This window comes from Taudactylus pleione, unplaced genomic scaffold (assembly GCF_031769625.1).
Source record: "Taudactylus pleione unplaced genomic scaffold, aTauple2 ptg000314l, whole genome shotgun sequence".
Classification (NCBI taxonomy): Eukaryota; Metazoa; Chordata; class Amphibia; order Anura; family Myobatrachidae; genus Taudactylus; species Taudactylus pleione.
In genome coordinates this window covers 8,486,136-8,509,827 of record NW_028284715.1, presented here as the reverse complement: position 1 = coordinate 8,509,827, position 23,692 = coordinate 8,486,136, and the positions used below count along the sequence as shown (strand labels likewise).

Genomic DNA, 23,692 nt, shown 5'->3' with positions numbered 1-23,692 from the left:
TATTATGTACAAAATGTATTGAAGTAGTTTTAATTTTAATCCTCAATAAAATAATACATTTTAATACAAGTGTATGAAATTCAATATTAAATAATACATAATAATAAATATTATTACATTTATTGGAAAATTCCACTCAAAAAATATTCTATTAAATAAAATTATTATATGTACCACAATGTTATTTATTACATTTACTGAGAAGTAGTTTTTATATCCAAATATTTATGCCACTTTCTTATTTTTTTTTTTTTTTTTATACTAGAGTCTGACTGTAAGCAAATATCTACAAGGTCCTGTGACCACCTTTAATGAGCAATGCTTTCACTGGCATGCGCATATTATTTTCATTTTATTTTTTTTGCCAGACCTGGACAAGCTCTGGTGATTTGTCATTATCATAGAATTAGGCAATACTTTTCGCACAAAAACCGTCCATACTGTTCAGTTTTGTATGGGATAGCATTCACAATGTTTCCTGGCATGCAAAAACAATCATTTGCGCATAAGTCTATAGCCTCACTGGACACTAAGGCTTCATACCCACTTTCGGCAATTTTGTGCAATGAGCTAGCATTTTTAATACTAGTATTATGGATGAAAATGGGTAAGGAAAATGCAAGCCCGATTTTGTGTGCGTCAGCGTTGCATTTTTCAGAAAGCCATCTGCTTCATTTGCTTGCACTTTGGGGATTGTATTTGGGTAAATCTGGTGACTCCCAGTATGAAAATAAAATGCAACTTACACATATTGTTTCATTGGCGTTTGTACTGGTAATTTTTGATGCAAAGCAAATGCCAGATAAAGGTCATTTTAGATGAAACCCCTTCATTTTGCAGGAAATTGTTCACTTGATCAACGTGGTTGATCAATGCACGCGACCCGCCCTGGGACTGTGGCAGGTGTGGAGTTTGACTGGGGCGGTAAAGCTGCCAAACTGTAAATGCAGGTGTCCTAAGGGGAGCTCAGGGATGACATAAACCTTCCAAGGAGCAGAAGGCCACATTCATTGAGTGAAAAGGTTCCTTTGGTTGTAACTGTTCCCTACAAGCAGGAAGCTTTCACAGTCTGATATCATATTTTAGCTATGAGTCCGGGTGACGTTGGTTTAATAGTGCAAACACAGTAAAGGCTCCTGTATTTACAAGAATATAGAAACCAGATAGGTGCTTCTTTTCGGCAAAATGATAGTGATGGTTTAAGTAATATGACGATAGTTGTTATAGTCGTAGCTACCCTAAAATTAAAATTATATTACCATAAAAATGCTGTAAAAGGCATCTACTCTTAATAGGTAAGATTACTAATATTTGCGCTGAACCCCGTGTCTTCGTCTTTTTGGTTCTGGATCTGGAGTTCTTTTGTTAAAAAAAAAAATAGCTAAAAATTTTTTTAAAACAGCTAAAATTATGGGATATTTGCAATCCAAAACGGATTTAAAATGTGTATTTCTGAGTTGTGGGAAGACCAGAACGGCGACTCGGATGTGTCCGGATCGCCTCTGGAGATCAGAACAGCGACTCGGATCTATCCGAATTCACGAAATTGGAGTGGATTCGGATTTCTGGAGAACCAGAAATTATCTACTAACTATGTTATCATTAACACTGCTCAAAGGTGCAAATCAGCATTACAACCACAGAAGCCAATCAGAATTTAGCTTTGAGTTTCTACTATACAGTAGACATACAACATCTTGTTGCTGATTGGTTGGTATGGATTTGAAACAATATTACCTCAACTGTGCCGGATATATTAGGCTAATAAATAATGTCAAGTGCAGCCCACTGTGAATTATTACTGTGCGTGTTGCAGAACTTCTCAGTGTCTTTGTCATGGAGCGCTAAAAACAGTTCTAGTGCAATTTTTCTACTGTGCTCCAAAGTGGACCTGTATCCATGGTACAATAATGATGATTAGAAAAGTGCACACATACATTAAAGAGAGAATTCCTGCGTTATTAGATGAAATAAATAATCAGGTAGCTTAAGCATGTAAAGGACCACTAAACCCCTACATTTTACTCTTTTCAGATATATAGTACATAAAACATTATCCAGCAATAATCTGGCTTTCCATTACAGCTCTGTTAAAATATAAAGTATCACATCTAACTCAGATCTAATAGAAACTGATGCAGGTGACAGCACCCCTGTGTATGAATTAACCAATACTCTCTGGGCATTTCTGCCAAGCGGTCAGTCAGATGTGCCTGTGCAGTTACAGAAAATGACCTACCTATTACCATGGCAACCTGCTGCAGGGGAATGAGAGACTGTGGTGGACATTTATAAGTATAAATACAGCTATTTAATGTATGTTTTTCTGCTCAGTAATACACAATATTTGATATGTACATACTGTACATTAATGTCAAACAGTGGCTTTACTTGCTCTGTAAAAATAGCTTATTAAATATCAAATTGCTAACAGACATATATAATAGATGGGTATCATCAGTGAATAGTAAAACAATAATGTAACTTAATACCTCAGCAATGTCACTAGTTCCTGAGAAATAATCAGGATGTAGATTGGTGCAGCCAACAAAATGGCTGCTTGTTGTGCGTAGTTGAGCAAGTACAATTTCAAGACTAGGCGGCTTTGCGTGCTGTGAAGGAGTAAAGGGGAGGGGTGACATTTATTGTGTTCTATGTCCCCTGATGCAGCGAGGGAATAAATAAATCATTTTGCAGTTCACACTACAGTATATTCATCCGTAAGTCTCAGTGATTACTGTATTGTACAATAACAGCGAGTTTTTTGAGGGGTATATGATGCTTCATGGAGTCGACACAACTGACAGGATCAGGAGCTTCTGCTGACATGAGGGTAGACCGAGGCAGATGAGGAATTACTGTACGATGAAATAAAGGGGACAGGAATTTGTAGTGACCTAACTTCTTCTCCCGTGTTGTCCCCGAGACGATATCATCCTCTCAGACATGTCGCACCAGCAGCTCCGCCAATCAATTAAAAATCTGCATCCAGGGTAAAGACATTGTCCGCTGACTGTGCCATGATCGCAAAATGCTGGTACTCAGACACGCGCTTCTCAAAGAAATTGGTTTTCCCTTCAAGAGAAATGTTCTCCATAAAATCAAAGGGATTTTTGGCTTTAAATACCTGGAATGAAGACAAAGGTCACTGATCTAAGTATGCAAAACTTCTAATGATAATAGACAGTCAGGCATATATATGTATATGTTACATATAAGCACAATGCAGTGATCTATGTGACTTCCTCCCTGCAATCAGCCAAATCAATACCCATGAGACTGCAGCCAATCTCACCACTAGGGACCTGTGGCATCAATGATTTATCAGCCCCCAGTATGGCCGCCACCGCGGTGTCTAGGTGACAAATCAATCAGTTTACTAAATGCATGTGTCATTCTGGTGTTGATACTGCACAGTTATATAGGCACACACCAGTGGATGACTCAAACTATGAATAGCCCAGTTACTTAACCAGTGGCGTTGGTTTACTGAAGTATAGTCGGTACAGCCATACTCACTATTACATGCACACTGATGATGGAGCGGAGCTTGAGCAGTTCCATACAGTTCAGCAGTTGGTGAGTGTATTCTGCAAACGGGTAGCTTTATAAGCAGGTATTAATCGGGTCTCTCATATAGGAGCTAAGTAGGAGACTTCTGTGTCACTATACACAGCAAAAGAGAAGATGGCCCCTGCACATGCTCAGTAGTGACCTCTGGGACCATCTTGACACAGGGCATGAGGCCTCCCTTGAGGGGCAGGAAGACTGGAGTCTGCAAAGCAGTGCACTCCTCTGCTGAAATGTAGCTGGACGGATCAAAAGGCTCCCACCTTAAAAATAGGATGAGAACTGATCTCCACCAGTTGGGAAGTGATGCAACATGTACCTGTTCCTCCAGAGTGAAACTGGTTGTGTGCCCATCGGCAAAGCAAGGGGCGCTAACTCCCATCTACTATGTATTTACGATCGCCCACTTTATTTATTTCAACTTTATGTTCTCTTCAAAATACCGCATGGTAAATCTTAATTTCTTACTTATTGTATTAATCAGGAGTGAGGGGATATAGCTACATATGTCACTTGTGTTTAATTAATTTATCAGACTGATTGAAGTGCAGAGAAGAAACGTGCGTTCTGGTATAAAGCGTGCCTGGGATGCTCGCAAGGCTGCTTTACTGAAATTACTGTATTGCGCAAGACTCCATTTTCGCCACCTCCAAAGGCACATAAAAATAAAATACATTAATGGGGATAAAAATCTTGGGCGTTCTTCTGGAAAACCCGAGACCTCCCCCAAATGAGTCTTCTGACCACCCCTTGAATTTCAGTCAGTAATGAAATGAAATCTAGTTTTGTAGGTGAGTGTATAACTTGCAGCTTTCATGTCTGCCCTCAGCAAGGAATACGCTGACCTGCCTAACTCCACTAATCGGAAGACGCAAAATATTTTATTTATTTATTACCAGTTATTTATATAGCGTACACATATTCCACAGCGCTTTACAAAGAATATTTGGTCATTCACATCCATCCCTGCCCCAGTGGAGCACACTAGGGTTAATTTGTGTTGGGAGCCAATTAACCTACCAGTATATATATTTTTGGAGTGTGGGAGGAAACCGGAGTACCCGGAGAAAACCCACGCAAGCACAGGGAGAATATACAAACTCCGCACAGTTAGGGCTGTGGTGGGAATTGAACCCACGACCTCAGTGCTGTGAGGCAGTAATGCTAACCATTACACCGTCTGTGCTGCCCAATATTGCACAACGCAGATGTAAAAACCATTGCTCAAAGCCAGCCACTCCTACTTTTGCACCAGAGGCGTATTAACACCCAGGAAGCCTGTCTGCAGCAGCCCCCCTCCCCCCATACCTTTTGCCAGCAGCCATCTATCGGGTGTTTTCAGAAAGATGGCGATTGCGCAGAAGATAGCAAGGGCATGGCAGAAGCTACAATGGGGGGATGGGGTGCGCTGCTTTTCACCCAGTGAGGTCTATACTGGCGCAGGGAGTGTGGCACAGCAGGGCCCCCTTGCCCCAGGAGCCTGTGTGCACCACACACCCTGCACCTGTTACCTTGAAGTTGATTGGTTGCTATGGGCAACTTCTCCATACTTATGTCCAGTAAAGGGCATAATTATTTATTTTTATTTAATAGTTTTTTTTCCCCCAAAATAATACAGAACAGCAAGAATTGTAAAAATATGAGATATGGTAAGAACTTAGCTTTGTTATCTCTATTTCTACGAAGTCCATAGGGTTCCACAGGATACCTTGGGGTATAGGTGTGACGTCAGTCATCGGGCACCATAGAGTTAAGCTTTCAGCCTCCCAGGATGCACTAGGGTCCCCCTCCTATACCCCGCCCCCGAGCCAAGGCATCTCAGTTTTGTACCAAGCCATAGGCCGGAGGAGGAGAAGGAAGAGAGAGAAAGAAGATCTGGATACACACAAGAATCACATTCTCACCAGAGGGAGACGGAAAAACCGGTGACCAGAGCAAAGCCCATCTGCAGCACAGGTGCGACAGGGCGGGAGTCCTGTGGAACCCTATGGACTTCGTAGAAATAGAGATAACAAAGGTAAGTTCTTACCATATCTCATATTTTCTACTTCAGGGTCCATAGGGTATCCACAGGATACCTTGGGGATGTCCCAAAGCAGTATCCTTTAAGGGTGGGGACGCTCTTGTGCTGAAAGGAGAATCCGCCACCCGAAGGAAGCATCCTGACAGACCCTGAAGGTCTGAGAACCAGTGCCGTCTGGGCCACGCGGGAGCTATCAACAGGAGCGTCCCTCCTTCCTGTTTGAATTTCCAGATTACCCGTGGAAGAAGGAAAGCCGGAGGAAACAGGTAAGCGAACCGGAACGTCCACCGGACAGACAGAGCATCCACCAGAGACGCCTTTTCGTCTCTTGTGTGAGACCCGTACACCGGCAACTTGTTGTTGTGTCGGGACGCCATGAGGTCGATCTCTGGAAGACCCCACTTGTCCACCAGCAGTTTAAAAACGTCAGGGTGCAGGCTCCATTCCCCCGGATGAACGTCCTGGCGACTTAGAAAGTCTGCCTCCCAATTTAGCACTCCCGGGATGAAGACAGCAGATATGGCCGGAATATTGCGCTCCGCCCATACCAGGATCCGAGACACCTCTACGAGAGCCGCCCGACTTCGAGTTCCTCCTTGCCGGTTTATGTAGGCCACGGTGGTAGCGTTGTCCGACTGGACCTGCACTGGGCGACCCTGGAGAACCCGATGTGCCTGCTGGAGAGCATTGAAGACCGCTCAGAGTTCCAAGATATTTATTGGAAGCTCCGCTTCTGTCGGAGTCCACCTGCCCTGGAACAAGTGTGGACCCGAAACTGCTCCCCAGCCCCGAAGACTGGCGTCCGTTGTCAACAGGACCCAATTTGGTACCCAGAACGGACGTCCCTTGTTGAGATGGGTAGTCTGTAACCACCAGGCAAGGGACAGGCGAACCTCCGGGGTGAGCACTATCGTCTGGGATTTTAGAGACTGAGGCAGCCCGTTCCACTTGGACAGGATCAGGTGCTGCAGAGGTCTCGAGTGAAACTGGGCATATTCCACCATGTCGAACAACGACACCATGGAGCCCAGTAACCTCATCGCCGAGTGTAGAGACATCCGGCGGCTGTGCAGACAACTGCGCACCCTCGACTGTAAAGCAGAGATCTTTTCCCCCGTCACAAAGATCCTTTGCTGTCCCGAGACCAATAAGGCTCCGAGGTGCAGAATCTGCCGAGACGGGATTAGAGTGGACTTCTGCCAGTTTATTAACCAGCCGTGCCGTTGCAGTAGTGCAATGGTCAGGTCCAAGTGGCGCAGAAGGAGCTCCGGAGATCCTGCCACTAATAAAAGGTCGTCCAAGTACGGCAACATGCGGACTCCCTGCAGCCGCAGAGAAGCCGCCATGACCGCCATCACCTTGGTGAACACACGCGGTGCTGTCGCCAGGCCAAAAGGCAACGCCCGAAACTGAAAGTGGTCGCTGCGGATTGCAAACCTGAGGAACTGTTGATGGCGCAAAAGAATAGGGACATGCAGGTAAGCGTCCTGTATGTCCAATGACACCATGTAGTTCCCAGGCTCCAGCGCCAGAATGATGGACCGCAGGGTCTCCATCCGAAACTTCGGCACCCGCAAAGACTTGTTGAGAGCTTTGAGGTTGAGAATCGGACGATACGACCCATTGGGTTTCTGCACCAAAAAGAGATTGGAATAGAAACCCTGGCCCCTCTGGGAGAATGGAACAGGCACTATAACTCCAGCCTGGAGCATAGTGTGCAAGACCTTCCGCAGCTCCGTGGCCTTGTTCCGGTCTGATGGTAGACCCGTGGTGAAAAATCGAGCCGGGGGTCTGTGCCGGAAAGAGAGGGCATACCCGTGGGAGACCACCTCGAGAACCCAAGTGTCTGTCGTGGTGACCGACCAACACCGGGCGAACTGCAGCAGGCGGCCTCCCACTTTGGGATCCCCCAAAGGGAGGCCCGGACCGTCAGGCCGCAAGCTTGTCATCTGGCTTAGGGGCCGGACGTCTGGTACTCCAGGCCTGCTTCCGGGGCTTGGCCGATTTCTTGGGACCAGCCTGTCGGGGAAAAGACTGTGGTTTGGGCCTGCCCTGTGCCCTATACGACCGAAAGGACGATGGTCCTGAACCAGAAGGAACAGCGGCCGACGGGAGACATGCCGACTTGGCTGCCGCCAGTGTGGCTACAATCTTGTCCAGATCTGGACCAAAGAGAACTTCTCCGTTAAAGGGCAACGCCTCCAAACCCTTTTTGGAATCAGCATCCGCCTTCCAGGATCGCAACCACAAGGTGCGACGAGCAGCCACCGCTGCTGAAGAAATTCGAGACACCAGGGTACTAATGTCTAAGGCCGCCTCGTTGATATAAGTGGCCGAATCACGGAGATTATCAATCAACTCCGCCTGTTCAGCCGGAATCGAAGGACGCCTCCAACGAATCCACCCAGCGCTCCATAGCTCTGGCAACCCACCAAATGGCCATAGCCGACCGCGCTGCCCCCCCCCCGCAAGGGAATAAGCGGACTTCAGGCAGATCTCCACCTTGGGGTCCGTAGCATCCTTAAGGGAGGACATGGATGGCATTGGTAATGTGGCACTACGGACAAGACGTGTCACATGAGAATCCACCTGTGGAGGGGATTCCCACTTAGCAAAATAATTATCTGCGAACGGATAAGCCACCGCCAGGCGCCTCTGCGGCTGGTATCGCTTGCCAGGCTGTTTCCACGCCTCCTCTAAATGGACCACCAATTGACCCGAAAGAGGAAAGACTGTGGCGTCACCCTTCACATCTTTAAAAAAGGAATACTTGGATTTAGCCGCTGGGGGAACTTCGTCCTCAATCACCAAGGCTGTGCGGACTGCCCGAATAAGTCCAGGAATATACACCTTGGACCTAGCGTCTGCGTCCTTAGTATGGAGAGGTTCCTGATCGTAAGGATCCAGAATCTCCCCATCATCAGACGTCCCTTTGTCATCCTCATAAGGAGCCGACAGAGACGCCACCGGCCGTTTATGTGGCCGCATCACAGCCTCCCCTAGCAACACATCCGACAAGTGCTGTACAGAACTCGTCAAGGAGTTAACACACGCCGGCTCCTGAGAAACCGGGAGAGGGGAAATAGGGAGACTGCGGGGTACCACTAATTGTCTTGGGAAACCCTGCATGGGTGACGACACCACTGATTGCTGGGATTGCAGATGTGCCATCTGCGTAAACGCGGGCTGCGGAGCTAACTGGCCCACTAAGGTTGTAAGCGCCTGAGCGAAACAAGCCCAGGGCGGCTCCTGTACCGGTGCTGTAACCGTAATAGGCCGCGCCATTGACAAACACTGCCGGTAGAGGCCCTCCGCGCTACCCTCCCCCTCCGCTAAAGGTACTTTACACGTAGTACACTGTAGCCGGAGAGGAAAGTCACTTTCAGACATGATGGTAGAAAGTATGTGACCCCTCTCACCAATTGTTTTAAAAAGGTGAGAGACCACCCTGCAGCACCGCACCGCACCGCAAGGGCTTTAGCAGAAAGAACAGGGACAGAAATAAGGCTGACAGTCAGAAATGGAAAGTACAGGCAGCAGCGCTAGCACAGTCACATACAATGCAAAGAAACTCAATTCCTGCACTAACCAGCGCTGATAAATCAACTACACAGACACAGAGTCTGGTAGGACACAGCGCTGCATACACAGACCTGACCACAGCGGAGGAGAGGTATGCGGGGGGACCCAGACCACGATGCCTCCGTCCAGACTTCCAGCAGCGTTCACCATGCGTTCTTGAAGATGGCCGCCGAGGAGCAGAGAGGAGGTTGGCCTGGGGGAGGAGCGCTGCCACAGGGCCAGTCGGCGTGTTGCAGAGAGGGCTGTGTGCAGCGGGGGAGGCGCCGGCTGTGAGACAGGGAAGGCGCGCTCCCCTGGCATGCATTTAACTCCTAGGATGCCGCAGCGCTACCGCTCTGCTGCAGTCCGCTGTCCCAGGGGGGTAGTGGAAGCGCAGGTTATATACCTGGCTCCACCCTGCAGCCAGTCCCCAGGGAGCCCCCTGCCTGGGGACTCTGGACCATGTAACAGCAGGGACCCACCGCGGGACCCCGCTGCTTACCTTGCTGTCTCCCTTGATTCCGGCCATGGTCCGGAACATCTGGGGTCACCGCTAGCTGTGACCCCAGATGCTCACCAGCATCCCCGGATCGGTACAGGCGTTCTGGTACCGGCGGGGGTGTAGGGAAGACAGCATGGACGTCAGGACTGACTGTCCATGTTGTACTTCCAGATGTGCAGCCACAGCTGCATGTAGAAAACTTCAGGGGCTCTTCTTAGCCCCCACTCCAACAGGTGCACCCGACTCTAGCCGGGCAAGAAACTAAACTGAGATGCCTTGGCTCGGGGGCGGGGTATAGGAGGGGGACCCTAGTGCATCCTGGGAGGCTGAAAGCTTAACTCTATGGTGCCCGATGACTGACATCACACCTATACCCCAAGGTATCCTGTGGATACCCTATGGACCCTGAAGTAGAAAACCATATAGATAACCTTGTGTAACGTAACTCTGGAACATAAACTAATCCATTCACGATTCCTGTGTTTTAATTAGTATACTGCCTCCTTTACCTTCGGAAACCCCAGTTCCCCCAGCAGCCGATCTGCTACAAATTCTATATACGTCTTCATCAGCCTGCAGTTCATCCCGATTAAATCCACAGGTAAAGCTTCCGTTAGGAACTCCTGGAGAGAAGGACATAGCAATGGTGGTAAGGTAGACAATGTGCCAATTACAGCAAGGGTTCTTCACATTTCACTGAGTAATGAAAAATATACTTTAATTAATTACTTTATTGTTCTCTGTGTGTTTACGATGACTAGTAGGTATATTAAATAGGATTTGTACACAATATTGAAATTGGAACAATCATTTGTTGAGTACGATGGGGGCATACATTTTGATAAAGAGAAACTAACGTGACCCACCATTTTAATTTATGTTTTAAAGTGCCCCCGGGTTACAAATCATAAATATTGCCACTTTAAGTGGGACCTATAGTGGAATAGGGTTCTTGTTCTTATATATACTGTAAGTGTAAATGATAATGGACATTCCAAACGAAAGTGGATCGCTAGTTTGAATAAGTGACCATAGTTAATATAATAACAAGAGATATGGTAAGAACTTACCTTTGTTATCTCTGTTTCTACGAAGTCCATAGGGTCCACAGGGTGACCTTGGGGTATAGCTGGATCCTGGATCCTCGGGCACCACGGAGTTAAAGCTTTTAGCTGCTCCCAGGATGCACTTGGGTCCAACCTCCCCTATACCCCGCCCCCGAGCCACAGGCACCTCAGTTGGTAAGCAGCCCAGGCTGGAGGAGGAGACGAAACAGAGAGAAGGAAGACTGGAACACACAAGAACCATACTCACAGAAATGGGAGACGGAAAACCGGTGACCAGTCACAGAGCCCATATGAAGCCAGGTGCGTCAGGGCGGGTGCCCTGTGGACCCTATGGACTTCGTAGAAACAGAGATAACAAAGGTAAGTTCTTACCATATCTCTTGTTTTCTACTTCAGGGTCCATAGGGGTCCACAGGGTGACCTTGGGGATGTCCCAAAGCAGTCCAACTAAGGGCGGGGACGCTCCTGTGCTGATAGGAGAACCCAGCGCCCAAAGGATGCATCCTGTGAGGCAAAGGTGTCAAACGCATAGAACCTCAAAAAGGTCTGAATGGAAGACCAGGTGGCCGCCTTACATAGCTGAACAGCAGAGGCGCCACGGCTAGCAGCCCAAGAAGGGCCCACAGACCGAGTGGAATGAGCCTTAACAGAGGCTGGAACAGGTAAACCCTCCTGCATATAAGCCTCAATAATAACAGAACGAAGCCAACGGGCTAGAGTCTGTTTGTTGGCAGGCCAACCCCTCTTGTGAAAACCAAAGAGGATAAACAAAGAATCCGACTTCCTCACAGAACTAGTCCGGTCCACATAAACCTGGAGTGCACGGACAACGTCTAAGGAAGTCTCCCCAGCCGAAAGATCAGGCGACTGAAAGGCTGGTACAACAATTTCCTGATTAATGTGGAACCTGGAAACCACCTTAGGCAGGAAATCAGGACGAGTGCGAAGCACCGCTCTGTCCTGATGAAAAATCAGAAAAGGGGGACGACAAGAAAGCGCCCCCAAATCTGAAACCCTCCTGGCAGAAGCAATTGCCAAGAGGAAAACAGTTTTAAAAGTTAGCCACTTGAGCTCCACTGACTCCAAGGGCTCAAAAGGCGGACCCTGTAAGGCCCGAAGAACCACCGCCAAATCCCACGGGGCCACAGGTGGCACAAAGGGAGGCTGGATTCTTAAAACACCCTGGAAAAAGGTGTGTACGTCCGGCATAGCAGCAATCCTGCGCTGGAACCACACCGACAGAGCAGACACGTGCACCTTCAGTGAGGAAAGACGTAATCCTAAGTCCAAACCCGACTGAAGGAAAGCCAGAATACGCGAAACCCGGAACACCTGGGGATCATATTTTCTGGCCTCGCACCACTGAAAGTAAGTGTGCCACACTCTGTGATAGATCCTCGCGGAAGCAGGCTTGCGCGCCCTCAGCATGGTGGTAATAACGGAGCTAGAAAAGCCCCGAGACCTCAGGACGGCTGTCTCAAGAGCTACGCCATCAAAGATAGTCAACCCAGATCCGGGTGAAGACAGGGCCCCTGAGACAACAGGTCCCGCCGTTGAGGTAGGAGGTACGAAGCGTCGATGGACAGGCTCCGCAGATCGGAGTACCACGGCCTTCTGGGCCACCAGGATCAGTGTGCCTCCGTCCTGTTTGAACTTGCGCAGGACCCGAGGCAGCAGAGATATCGGAGGGAACAAGTAAGCCAGTTGAAACAGCCATCTCACCGACAGCGCGTCTATCAGACTTGCGCCTGCATCCTTTGTCCTTGACCCGTACACGGGCAGCTTGTGATTGTGACGGGACGCCAACAGGTCCAGCTCTGGCAGCCTCCACTTGTCCACGAGTAGTTGGAATACCTCTGGATAAAGCGACCATTCCCCGGGATGCACGTCGTAACGGCTGAGGAAGTCTGCCTCCCAATTGAGGACTCCCGGGATGAAGACTGCCGAGAGAGCTGGAAGATAGCGCTCCGCCCAAGCCCAAGCGGGACACCTCCGACATCGCAGCTCGACTGCGAGTCCCTCCCTTGTGATTGATTTACGCCACCGTCTGACTGCACCTGAACGGCCCTTCCGTGAAGAGCGGTGCCGGACGACTGCAGGGCTCTGTATACTGCCCGCAGTTCCAGGATGTTGATGGGAACAATCGCTTCGTCCGCCGACCAATGACCCTGAAGTGACAAGGAGCCTGTCACCGCCCCCCAACCCCGGAGACTGGCATCTGTCGTGAGCAGAACCCATTCCGGGATCCAAAGGGGGCGCCCCTCGAGGAGATGAGCCGTCTGCAGCCACCAGGCTAGTGACAGACGCACCTCCGAGGACAACACCAGCATCTGAGAGCGGATCCTGTGTGGCAATCCGTTCCATTCCGAAAGAATCAGCTCAGACAACTGTGAATTCGCAGCTGTAAGGAGGAGACCTTCTCTGGAGTCAGAAAAATCCGTTGCTGACGAGAGTCCAGCAGGGCCCCCAAATGAACCATCCGCTGTGATGGGATGAGGGAGGACTTCTTCCAGTTGATCAACCAGCCGTGCGCCTGTAGACAAGCGACCGTCAGGTGGAGATGCTGGATCAGTACCTCCGGGGAGCTCGCCAGCAAGAGGAGGTCATCTAGATACGGTAGCAGCCGTATCCCCTGGCTCCGAAGGTGAGCCGCCATGACCGCCATCACCTTGGTAAATACCCTTGGTGCCGTGGAGAGACCAAAGGGTAGAGCCCTGAATTGGTAGTGGTTGTGGAGAATAGCAAACCGCAGAAACCGTTGGTGCGATGTTGCTATAGACACATGGAGGTAGGCGTCCTGGATATCCAGGGAGACCATATAATCCCCCGGTTCCATCGCCAGAATGATGGAACGCAAAGTTTCCATCCTGAATTTGGGAACCCTGAGAAACCTGTTCAGGGACTTCAAATTGAAGATGGGGCGATGAGAGCCATTGGGTTTCTGCACCAGAAACAGCGTAGAGTAATACCCCATCCCACGTTGAGACTGTGGTACGGGTATAATGCCCCCGCCGTCAGCAAGGCCTCTATGGCTTCCTGAACCTGCAAGGCCTTGGTTTTGTCCTGAGAAGGACTTGTGCAAAAAAACTGGCGAGGCGGCCTGTGCCGAAAAGACAGGGCGTACCCCTGGGAGACCACTTCTCGCACCCAGGCATCCATGATGGTATTGTGCCAGCACTGGGCGAATTGAAGAAGTCGGCCTCCTACTCTGGGGTCCCCCAGAGGGAGGCCCGTCCCATCACGCAGAAGGCTTATCTTCTTGCTTGGAAGAAGGGCGCCTAGGACTCCAGGCTTGCTTCTTTGGCTTTGAGGCGGTCTTGGGTGCGGACTGCCTCGGGAAGGACTGACCCTTTGCCTTGCCCTGAACCCGAAAGGAACGAAAGGCCGAGCTCCGGACCTTAGCAGGTGTAGCAGCTGAAGGGAGGAAGGCTGACTTGGATTTTGCCAGGGTATCTACTATTTTGTCCAGGTCCGGACCGAATAGTAACTCTCCATTAAAAGGTAAGGCCTCCAAGCCTTTCTTTGAATCCGCGTCTGCTCTCCAAGACCTCAACCACAAGGATCTGCGAGCAGACACTGCTGCCGCCGAAACCCTAGAGGTCAGCAGGCTAGCATCCAAAGATGCTTCTCCAATGTAGGAGGCGGCATCTCTCATCTGTCCTAACAACGCCCTCTGGACATCCGGAGCTTCATCCGTAAACGTGTCCTCCAAGGCGTTGGCCCACCCCTCAATGGCCTTTTCCACCCAGGAGATGGCCATGGACGGCCGGGCTACAGCCCCTGAGAGAGAATAAATAGATTTTAGACCAGTCTCCACCTTCTGTCCGTAGGATCCTTCAGCGAGGATATAGACGGCAATGGCAAAGTAGCACTCCTGATGAGGCGTGTTGCATGGGAATCGACCGCAGGCGGAGTTTCCCATTTCTTACAATGCGCTTCCGGAAATGGATAATTGGACGCCAAGCGTTTCTGTGGCAGGAATCGCTTACTGGGCGTCTGCCAGGCCACCGCCATGTGATCAGTCAACTGATCAGACAAGGGGAGCGCTGCAGAAGGAACCTTAGCTTGTTTAAAGCTAGGATACCTCGACTTGGGAGCGGGTGCCTCATCCTCAATCAGAAGAATGGCCCGCACCGCCCTAACCAGAGCCCGCACATTGATGGAAGACTTAGTGTCTAACTCCTGGACTGAGGCATCTGAGGCTGAGTCATCCTGCACCTCACCATCATCCGAGGACCCCTCAGAGTCCGAAAAGTGCGCAGCCTGCGCCATAACTGTGCGTTTAGGCGCCCTGGAGGGCACGTCACTGCGCAACATCGACTGCCGCCAAATCTTGGACAGTGTGGGAAAGCGCATCCACCCAGGGTGGAGGAGCTGCCCCAGGAGCTTGAAACGGCACCACAGCCTGCTGCGCCACAGGGGTGGACTGTATATACATTGGCAACCCCGCATAGGGACCAACAGGCTGAGACCCCGGGGGAGTCTGCAATAATTGTGGGACACCCGGGGAATGGGGGATGGCAGGCTGGGGCAACGCCCTAGTAGGGGCGGCAGTCGGGACCGACAGACGGTCCGCGATGGACACCAGCACCTGGGAAAACATCGCCCATGGTGGCTCCTGCGACATAGGAGGTTTAGACATACCAGGGACCGCCTGGCACCGTCCGCACAGGCCGTCCTGTGACAAATCCTCCCTATCCACTCCTGCAGAACAGCGCCTGCAGGAGAACAATACCGGAGCCCCGGAGTGCTCAATCTCCTCCTCAGACATGACTTAGGAAGAAAACGTGCGCACTCACCCGTGTGCTGGACAACAGCCCCCAATATGGCACTGTGTAGCACACAACTGTATGTGACGGACCTCACAAATACGTGATCTATATAAGTGAGGTCAGTAGAAACACCCTTCCCCCGCACACCTGTAGGGCTTGTAGGAGAAGGAAAGGGATAGGTATAGGCTGACAGTAAGTAGAAAAAAGACACAGACAGGCAGCACTAGCAAAAGTCACATACCATGCAGGAAGATATATTCACTGCACCTTTCCACTACAATCAACCTCCCAGATTCAGTGTCTGGGAGGGCTATAGTGCTGTGTACACTGTCCTTTTGCAGGGGAGAGGTACACAGGGGGACCGGTCCGCGTGCTCCCTGAAGATCTGCGCTGCCACTTGGAGAAAATGGCTGCTGGAGACCTCAGAGGAGGAGTGGCCGAAAGTCTGCAGCTCAGCGACGCCAGACTGCGTGCTGAAAAGCGCGCTGAGCTGAGGGGAGGACCCGCTAGACAGGGAAGGCTTCCTCCCCTGGCTAGCAAATTTAACCCCCGGGTTGCCGGCATCCCGCTTGCCGTTTATTTACCCTGGTGGTCTAGTGGTCTGGCGGGGTATGCCTCCGCCGGAGGGGGGGCCCGCCGCCACTGCTAGCGCCCCCGGTCTGTCCCCTAGACCGGGGGCATGGGACTGCATTTAAAAGGAACCTTGATCTCCCCGGCGTCTCCGGCAGCAGTCCCGGGGGAAACCAGAGTCCGGCTAGTACAGACTCTGGCTTCCCCCGCCGCGATCCCCAGTTCAGTGCTGGCGTCGCGGCGCCAGCAGGGAGAAGGAGCGGCAGCGTGGGTGTCTGTACAGACAGCCCATCGCTGCCGCTCTGGAGAAAAAAACTAAAAAAGTAAAAAAATTAATTTAATCTAGTTAAATAAAAAAGCTTTAGGGGGCTGCTCCTGCAGCCCCCCCCGCAGGGCACCATCTTAAACTGAGGTGCCTGTGGCTCGGGGGCGGGGTATAGGGGAGGTTGGACCCAAGTGCATCCTGGGAGCAGCTAAAAGCTTTAACTCCGTGGTGCCCGAGGATCCAGGATCCAGCTATACCCCAAGGTCACCCTGTGGACCCCTATGGACCCTGAAGTAGAAATAATGTTTATTACAAATAATCAGCATATAAAATACTCTGCATAAACATTAATGCAATAATTGGCTATGGCAAACAATGACAATCATTCAAACAAGACAGCAGTATGGATAAGGGATGCAAGGTCATAAATTAAATGGTTATCGGGACACAGGGAAGTGAATCCGAAGCTTCTATATGATTCCTCTCCTCTATGTATCCACAATATGGGAGGTATGCACCATTCTCATATATTGTGCACTCCCTTATGTAAACCCAAAAAAGGCAATGATTATTCACGGTCTCATTAACACAATCATATGTTCACTGGAACGCATAGTTCTGTACCTCATGCCTCAGTATGATCACTAGTTTCATAATAAATAGACAGCTTGTACTCTCAAGAACATCTGCCCAGTCTATAAATTGGCTGCCTCCTTTGTTTCTACTTCCAGAATAACACACAAGAGTAGTCTGTAAATCTGTCAGGGATTCGGTCAAAATCCCGACAGTTTGGATGGCGAAACTTAGAAAGCCGGCGCCAGAATACAAAGAATCCTGAAGCCGGCATCCCGACAGTAAGTACTGGGGTTATGGGTTAGGCACTAAGGGGGAAGGTTACGTTTAGGCTGCGGGGAGGGGAGATTTAGGCACTAGGGGGGGAGGTTAGGTTTAGGCACCAGGGAGGTAGGGTTAGTGGTAGGGAGAGGGTTAGGATACTGACCGACAAGTGTCCCGTACCCAACCTATCTGTACCTCCCTTTCACACAACAATGCCAGTTATTTGTATTCCTACACAAAGGCAACATTTAATATGAATTCCTACACATTACCTGTTCTATTCTCACGGCGCTGACAATGATCTCGGTGACTCTCTGTTGGGTGGGTTTGTTCACCAAGTAATGAAACATCAAACACGCAAAATCACAATGAAGACCCTGCAGACCCACAATGACAAGTATTTTAGTTACAGCATAAGCTGAAACTATAAACCTATAAAACATACTTATGACATAGGCTAAACTTATAAAACATACAGTTTAGTTTTTTTCTCGTTACAATTAAAAATGTAAATAAGAAGTGATTGGTTGCTACGGGTTACAGAATTTCTATTGAGCACCAGTCCCCCGCTAGCTAAATACAACCTTCCCCACTACAGCAACTCATCTGCATTCGAAGATTAAAAAAAAATATTACCCTGCAACAGAGATGTGAGAAAAGAAAACATCATTAAAAAATATCTTACTTCCTATCCACTCATATGATAGCTCAAATGGCCTGAGCTGAAGATCATCTCACCTACTGGGGTGGAAATTTCTCAAACGGCAATGAGAGAGGATCTCTGTCTTAAGAGCCGTGACTGAAAATATTAGAAACAATGTACAAATTTTCTGAGGAAGGGGGAAGCATTCACCCCTGAAACGCGTTACAGAAAAACTAGCAGCCAGGCAGACCAGCTACTTTTCATACTACACAACTTTCTTTTCAATGCCCTGTGACACTATTAGATTGCAAGCACACAATGGCCCAAAACTAGACCCAAGCCCAAGTGCGGACGGATCCTGTGAATATCTGCAACTGCACTGGCGCCGCAAAAAGCAATCGCAGACTGTGCATGGGCTGTAGCATGCATACGCACATGGACGGATCTCTCTTTGTGTGAAATGGGCGTTTCTAGGTGGCAATTGGACTGTTACAGTGCATAGTCATGGAACAGAACCTTCTTGTGGGAATGTCGTGGGTGTGTAGGGCGAATTCCGTGCAGGTTTGGAGCATGCAGATGAAAATGGGGGCAACATTTTTGGTGGATCTTTTGCACCTAGTATGGAGTGGATGTAAGTCCCAATATTAATGATGATGGATAAGGATGACCGTGGGTTGAAGGGATCATGTTGGGCGGAAGGGATCATGTTGGGTGCAAGGAGTCACGTTGGGGTGGAAGGGATCATGTTGGGGGGTGTGCATTAATGAGCCGAGGTGAGGCCATGTAACAGGAATATCTTTTACACAGTCACCTTTTAAGGTTTAGAGTAGCTTTCATTTGTAACAAGCAAGTCAGGAGTAAAGGCAGATCTTATATGCAGATGTGTCATGTTGAGTGGAAGGGGTCATGTTGGGTGGAAGGGGTCATGTTGGGAGGAAGGGATCATGTGGAGTGGAAGGGATCATGTGGAGTGGAAGGGGTCATGTTGGGTGGAAGGGATCATGTTGGGGTGGAAGGGATCATGTTGGGGTGGAAGGGGTCATGTTGGGTGGGAATCATCATGTTGGGTGGAAGGGGTCATGTGGGGTGGAAGGGATCAAGTGGAGTGGAAGGGGACATGTTGGGTGGAAGGGATCATGTTGGGTGGAAGGGGTCATGTTGGGTGGAAGGGGTCATGTTGGGTGGGAATCATCATGTTGGGTGGAAGAGGTCATGTTCAGTTGAAGGGATCATGTGGAGTGGAAGGGGTCATGTTGGATGGAAGGGATCATATTGGGTGGAAAGGATCATGCTGGGTGGAAGGGATCATGCTGGGTGGAAAGGATCATGCTGGGTGGAAGGGATCATGTTGGGTGTAAGGGGTCATGTTGGGTGGAAGAGGTCATGGGTGGAAGAGGTCATGTTGGGTGGAAGAGGTCATGTTGGGTGGAACGGATCATGTTGGGGTGGAAGGGATCATGTTGGGGTGGAAGGGATCATGTTGGGGTGGAAGGGATCATGTTGGTTGGAAGGGATCATGTTGGTTGGAAGGGATCATGTTGGGGTGGAAGGGATCATGTTGGGGTGGAAGGGATCATGTTGGGGGGTGTGCATTAATGAGCCGAGGTGAAGCCCTGTAACAGGACTATTTTTACACAGTCACCTTTTAAGGTTTAGATAAAAATATATGTTAAGAGTCATTTTAATTTGCAACAACAAGCAAGTCAGGAGTAAACGTAGATATTATATGCACACGTGACCTTACCTCATCCCGGCTGATCAGCTCATTGGAGAAGGTGAGACCAGGCATCAGACCTCTCTTCTTCAGCCAGAAAATAGCAGCAAAAGATCCAGAGAAGAAAATTCCTTCAACAGCAGCGAACGCCACGACTCTCTCTCCTGTCATTAACGCAATACAATTCTTACTCTACATCGGGAAGTCCCGTCTCTATTCAAGACAAACCTAGCTCTAAGTTACACGAAGGGATGCTGCTATATAGGAGGTATTGACACTAGAGCTCACTAAACAGGAATCCAGGACATCACTGTCAAAAACTTTGCTCTATCTTTAAATCCCACGTGTTCTACTTCCTTGTGGGGGGGCACAAGCGTGAAATCTTTGCACGAACCCATTCATACTCAGGGCAAATGTAATAGCTTATACATTGCAGGCAGCCGCAGGATTTCAGCGATTTGGATGCTAGATCTAAAGCGGTAATATTTTAAAAGACGAAACCAGGTAAAATTATTGCCGCTTTTAATCTAGAGGCTAAATCCAGCAGCTGCCCGCAATTTGCAGATTATTTGCAAATTGTGCCAGAGTCTCCGGGAAAATGGCGTCTGTGCTATGTTCCTGCAGATATCTTTACTGCGCACACGCAAATCACAAGGAAAATGGGCATCGCACCAATTTCTCAGTGATTTCAGTCTGCCGTATCGGCTGACACGGGAGAGGTAAGTATAATAATTATATGGGTGCAGTGTGTGCAGTATGGGCCCTCTGAACCCAGGGGCCCGTGTGCACATAGATACGCCAATGGGCACACCAGACAAAACCTTCCAGGTGAGGCGCCGGTGAGATTAGGAGCAGAAAGAGCGGCAGGGAGTAGATTCTGAGTGTGACAGGGAGCCAGTAAGGCTGGTTGCAGTGGAGGAGGCCGAGGCAGCACAGCGAGAGAGGAACATGAGACATGTGGCTGCGTCAAGAATAAAATTAGGGGTTGGCTAGTGTGAGGGAGACCTGAGAGAAGGGGGTTATGGTAGTCCAATCGCAAGATGATGAGTACGTGAATTTTGGTGGTCTCAAGTGTGTAAGGGCCAGAATATAAACTATACATGTACACAAGCGTGCAAACGTTCAGAATCACTAATTTTTGTTGGTGTAAATAGATCCACCCGGGTCCAGGGACACGGGGATCCAACTCGAGTAGTTTTCAGCGTTGGCCACGGGTCGTTCCCGTGCCACCCTGCAGTGTAAACGGCGCAATCCGGGTTACAATGACCCAGATCGTGCCGCGTGCCGCCCGATTGGAGATGACATCATCTCCAAGCGTCCACTGCAACACCGGAAGAGCCGGGTCACTGCAGACCCGGCTCCGTTGTGAGCGGCGCCGACTCGGGAATATCCTGGGTCAGTGCCGCAGTCTGAAAGGGCTTAGTTCCGGGTCAGACTCGGAACTTTGGTATAAAAGAGGTATTAAGGTGCATACACACGTAAAGATTTTCTGTCCAACCATCCAACTAGCTGATTGGTTGGAATGAAAATCTGGTAACGTATGAAAGCAAATGACAATCAGCAATTTGCTCCCAAACGCTGGAAAATGGACAAAAACTGTTGTTTGAACAAATTGTTTAGATCAAACATTTAACAAACTTGTCTGACGACCATTTTCACCTGTTTTCTGGCATTTAGGAGCAAATTGCTGATCATCAGTTACTCCCATACATTACCAGATTTTCATTCCAACCAATCAACTAGTCGGATGGTTGGACAGAAAATCTTTACGTGTGTATGCAGCATAAGAAATGTTTTGCTTTTTGAAACAATTGATATGTGTTTGTTTGTTTTGTTTTTAAATCGACGTAATATTACATATAAATATAGTTAGGACTAATGTTGCAACTGACTATAACTGCTTGAAATGACACATGAAATTCACATATTGTATGACTGCAAAGCTACATTTTCATGAACTATTACTCAAGTGTCTTAATTAATCATGTTTAAATGTTAATTGGCTATTAAAGAGACCACAGCTGAAACCTATTATTCTGTAAAATAAAGCAAATAAATTGTCTTAACGTAGGTTGCAAGCTACAATATTGAAGGGATATTTTTATTTATAGCATAACTTGTATTATGGCAAAAAAAAAAAACCATGGTGCTCAATAAAGTCCTTAAATTATCCAATATGTGTATATAGGTGAACAGTTTCATGATGCCTAAGAATATTCGAATGCTTGAATAAGCTTGAGAAGATATAAGCACACTGTTTGTTATTTGGTACAGTACTAGTTAGAGCTGGTTTTGTTGATAGTTTGTATTGGTTGAGGTCAGTTGCCAATCATATTTGATTAGCCTATTAACTGCCCCGTCGAGGCGGGGTTTAACATCTGTATTTTAAGGCTGGAGGAGGAGTCAACTGCCTCTTGCCATTTTTGAGATCAGAGTGACAAGTACCTCTGTTATCTGAGTGATAAGTACCAGTATCAATTTATTCAATTTCAGCTTTCACTATCTATATTTTCTTTCCCTTTCACACAGCTTTTGTCTCTTTCCTCCTATTCTTTTCACTCTCTTTTTTCTTCTCTTCCCACCCCCCCCCCTTTTCTTCCTCATTACTGTCTTCTCTATCCTACCCCCCATTATAAACTGAGAATGCCCCGTCCCCGCCGTAATGCCCCCCCTCCCCGCTGCCTGGCTGAAGCGGCCAGACCATTATCGGTCGCCGCGGCCTCTCCCCTTGCCCGGGGTGCGCGCCTGACCTCAGTGCGCGCGGGCCCCCTCCTCCCTCCCGCCGCCGCGGCTGCGGCAGCGGGGAGCTCCGGCGCTTCTCTCCCACCCGCCCCTTCACCATCCGGCCTCCGGGCTTGGTTGGCGAGGAGTGCGGAGAGCGCTCCCAGCATTCCCCACCAGATCGTTCTGCCGGGCATTGGCGGGACCGCCCGCCCGGCTCCCCCGGCAGCTCCACAGGCGCGGCTATCCCCGGCGGCCATTTTGGACCGCGCGGGGCCCTGTCTCCCGCCCGCCGCTGCGGCTGCAGTGGCAGGCGAGTTTTATATTATAAACCCGCCAGGCCCGGCGGGTACACCAGGGACCCCCAGCTTTAATTTGACCCAGGTGGCTTTAGGGGCTGTGCGCCAGGCCTCCCCGGCCGGCAGCTACGCCCCCTCGCCTCCGGCGGCCATTTTGGATGCTGAGATTTTTACCTCCTCAGATTCCCCCCTCTCTGTCTTAGGGACTGGAGGTTTGGGGTCTGCCACAGCGCCTAGGGCGCAGGGCTATCATAGGTCCCAAGGTAGCGGGCCCGCAGATTTGTTGCACCGGCCCCCTTTCATCCACTTCCCTAGGCCGTTGGCGCAGCAGGATAGAGCCACCCCTTATGGGGGCTCTTGGCCCAGGTTGCTGGCTCCAATGTCGCCCCTCCCACCTGCTGCGGCCTGCGCAAATGCGGGGCAGCAGTTCTTGAATTATGGGCCTGGCCCCGCCCCCCACCCCTCCCTTTGGGTTTTCACCTTATTTTAGCCAAGGTGTTTACCAGCAGTCAATCCCAAACCCGTTCATGGGTCCGAGCCGGCAATTTTAAGCCACCCCATACGGGCAAGCGCCGGGGTTTTTTCCCCAACAGTTCATCTCCGCCCCAGACAATTTTGCACCCATGCACCAGCAGTTTCAATTTAATCCTGGGCAGCATGCAAGCCAGCAGCTGGTGCCTCAACCCCCCCTTCCACAAGCCCCGCCCCCGCCATCCACCCCAGTGGTGCGTCCACCTTCCCCTACCACCTTTCCCAGCAATTCCTCCTCCTGCGCAGCCCCCATTATCTTCCCCGCCACAGAGCACAACCCCCGCGACTGTTGCTGTATGTCCTCCTTCAGCTCCCGATGCTAACGCAAATGTCTCGAGCCCGCAGGTTACATTAAGTCAGCCACTAGCATCCGGGTCGTCGTCACTGATGTAAGCGCGGTGGGCGCGCCGCACAACGAGCGTCAAGCCTCCTCCTCTAGGCATCTGCTCGAGGTCCCGTCGACGTCTGGAACAGGCGAGACGAATATTGCAGTTCCTTCAATTGCGCAGTTATCACACTCTGATGAGTCTTCAGACTCCTCTAGTTCTGGTGAGAGGCCGCGCAAGCTCATGAAATACTTTGTGCAGCAGTTGAAGGGTAAGGGCAAGAGTCCCAAA

The 23,692-nt window shown here is 49.6% G+C and overlaps 1 protein-coding gene across 2 annotated transcripts in view; it reads right to left on the bottom strand.

Moving 5' to 3' along the window:
• Positions 1–234: 234 nt before the first annotated feature.
• RRM2B (ribonucleotide reductase regulatory TP53 inducible subunit M2B) overlaps positions 235–23,692 on the bottom strand; it is a 38,096-nt gene continuing 14,638 nt past the window's right edge. Inside the window, exons 6-9 of one of the 2 annotated variants that reach the window (XM_088442600.1) lie at positions 19,555–19,688; positions 17,440–17,544; positions 10,166–10,279; positions 235–3,127 (exon numbers count right to left, since the gene is read on the bottom strand). In XM_088442600.1, coding sequence (XP_088298726.1) covers positions 2,975–3,127; positions 10,166–10,279; positions 17,440–17,544; positions 19,555–19,688 — 506 coding nt within the window. In that variant the 3' untranslated portion in view covers positions 235–2,974. The remainder of the gene's footprint in view (positions 3,128–10,165; positions 10,280–17,439; positions 17,545–19,554; positions 19,689–23,692) is intronic. The other variant, XM_088442601.1, reaches the window with a different exon arrangement.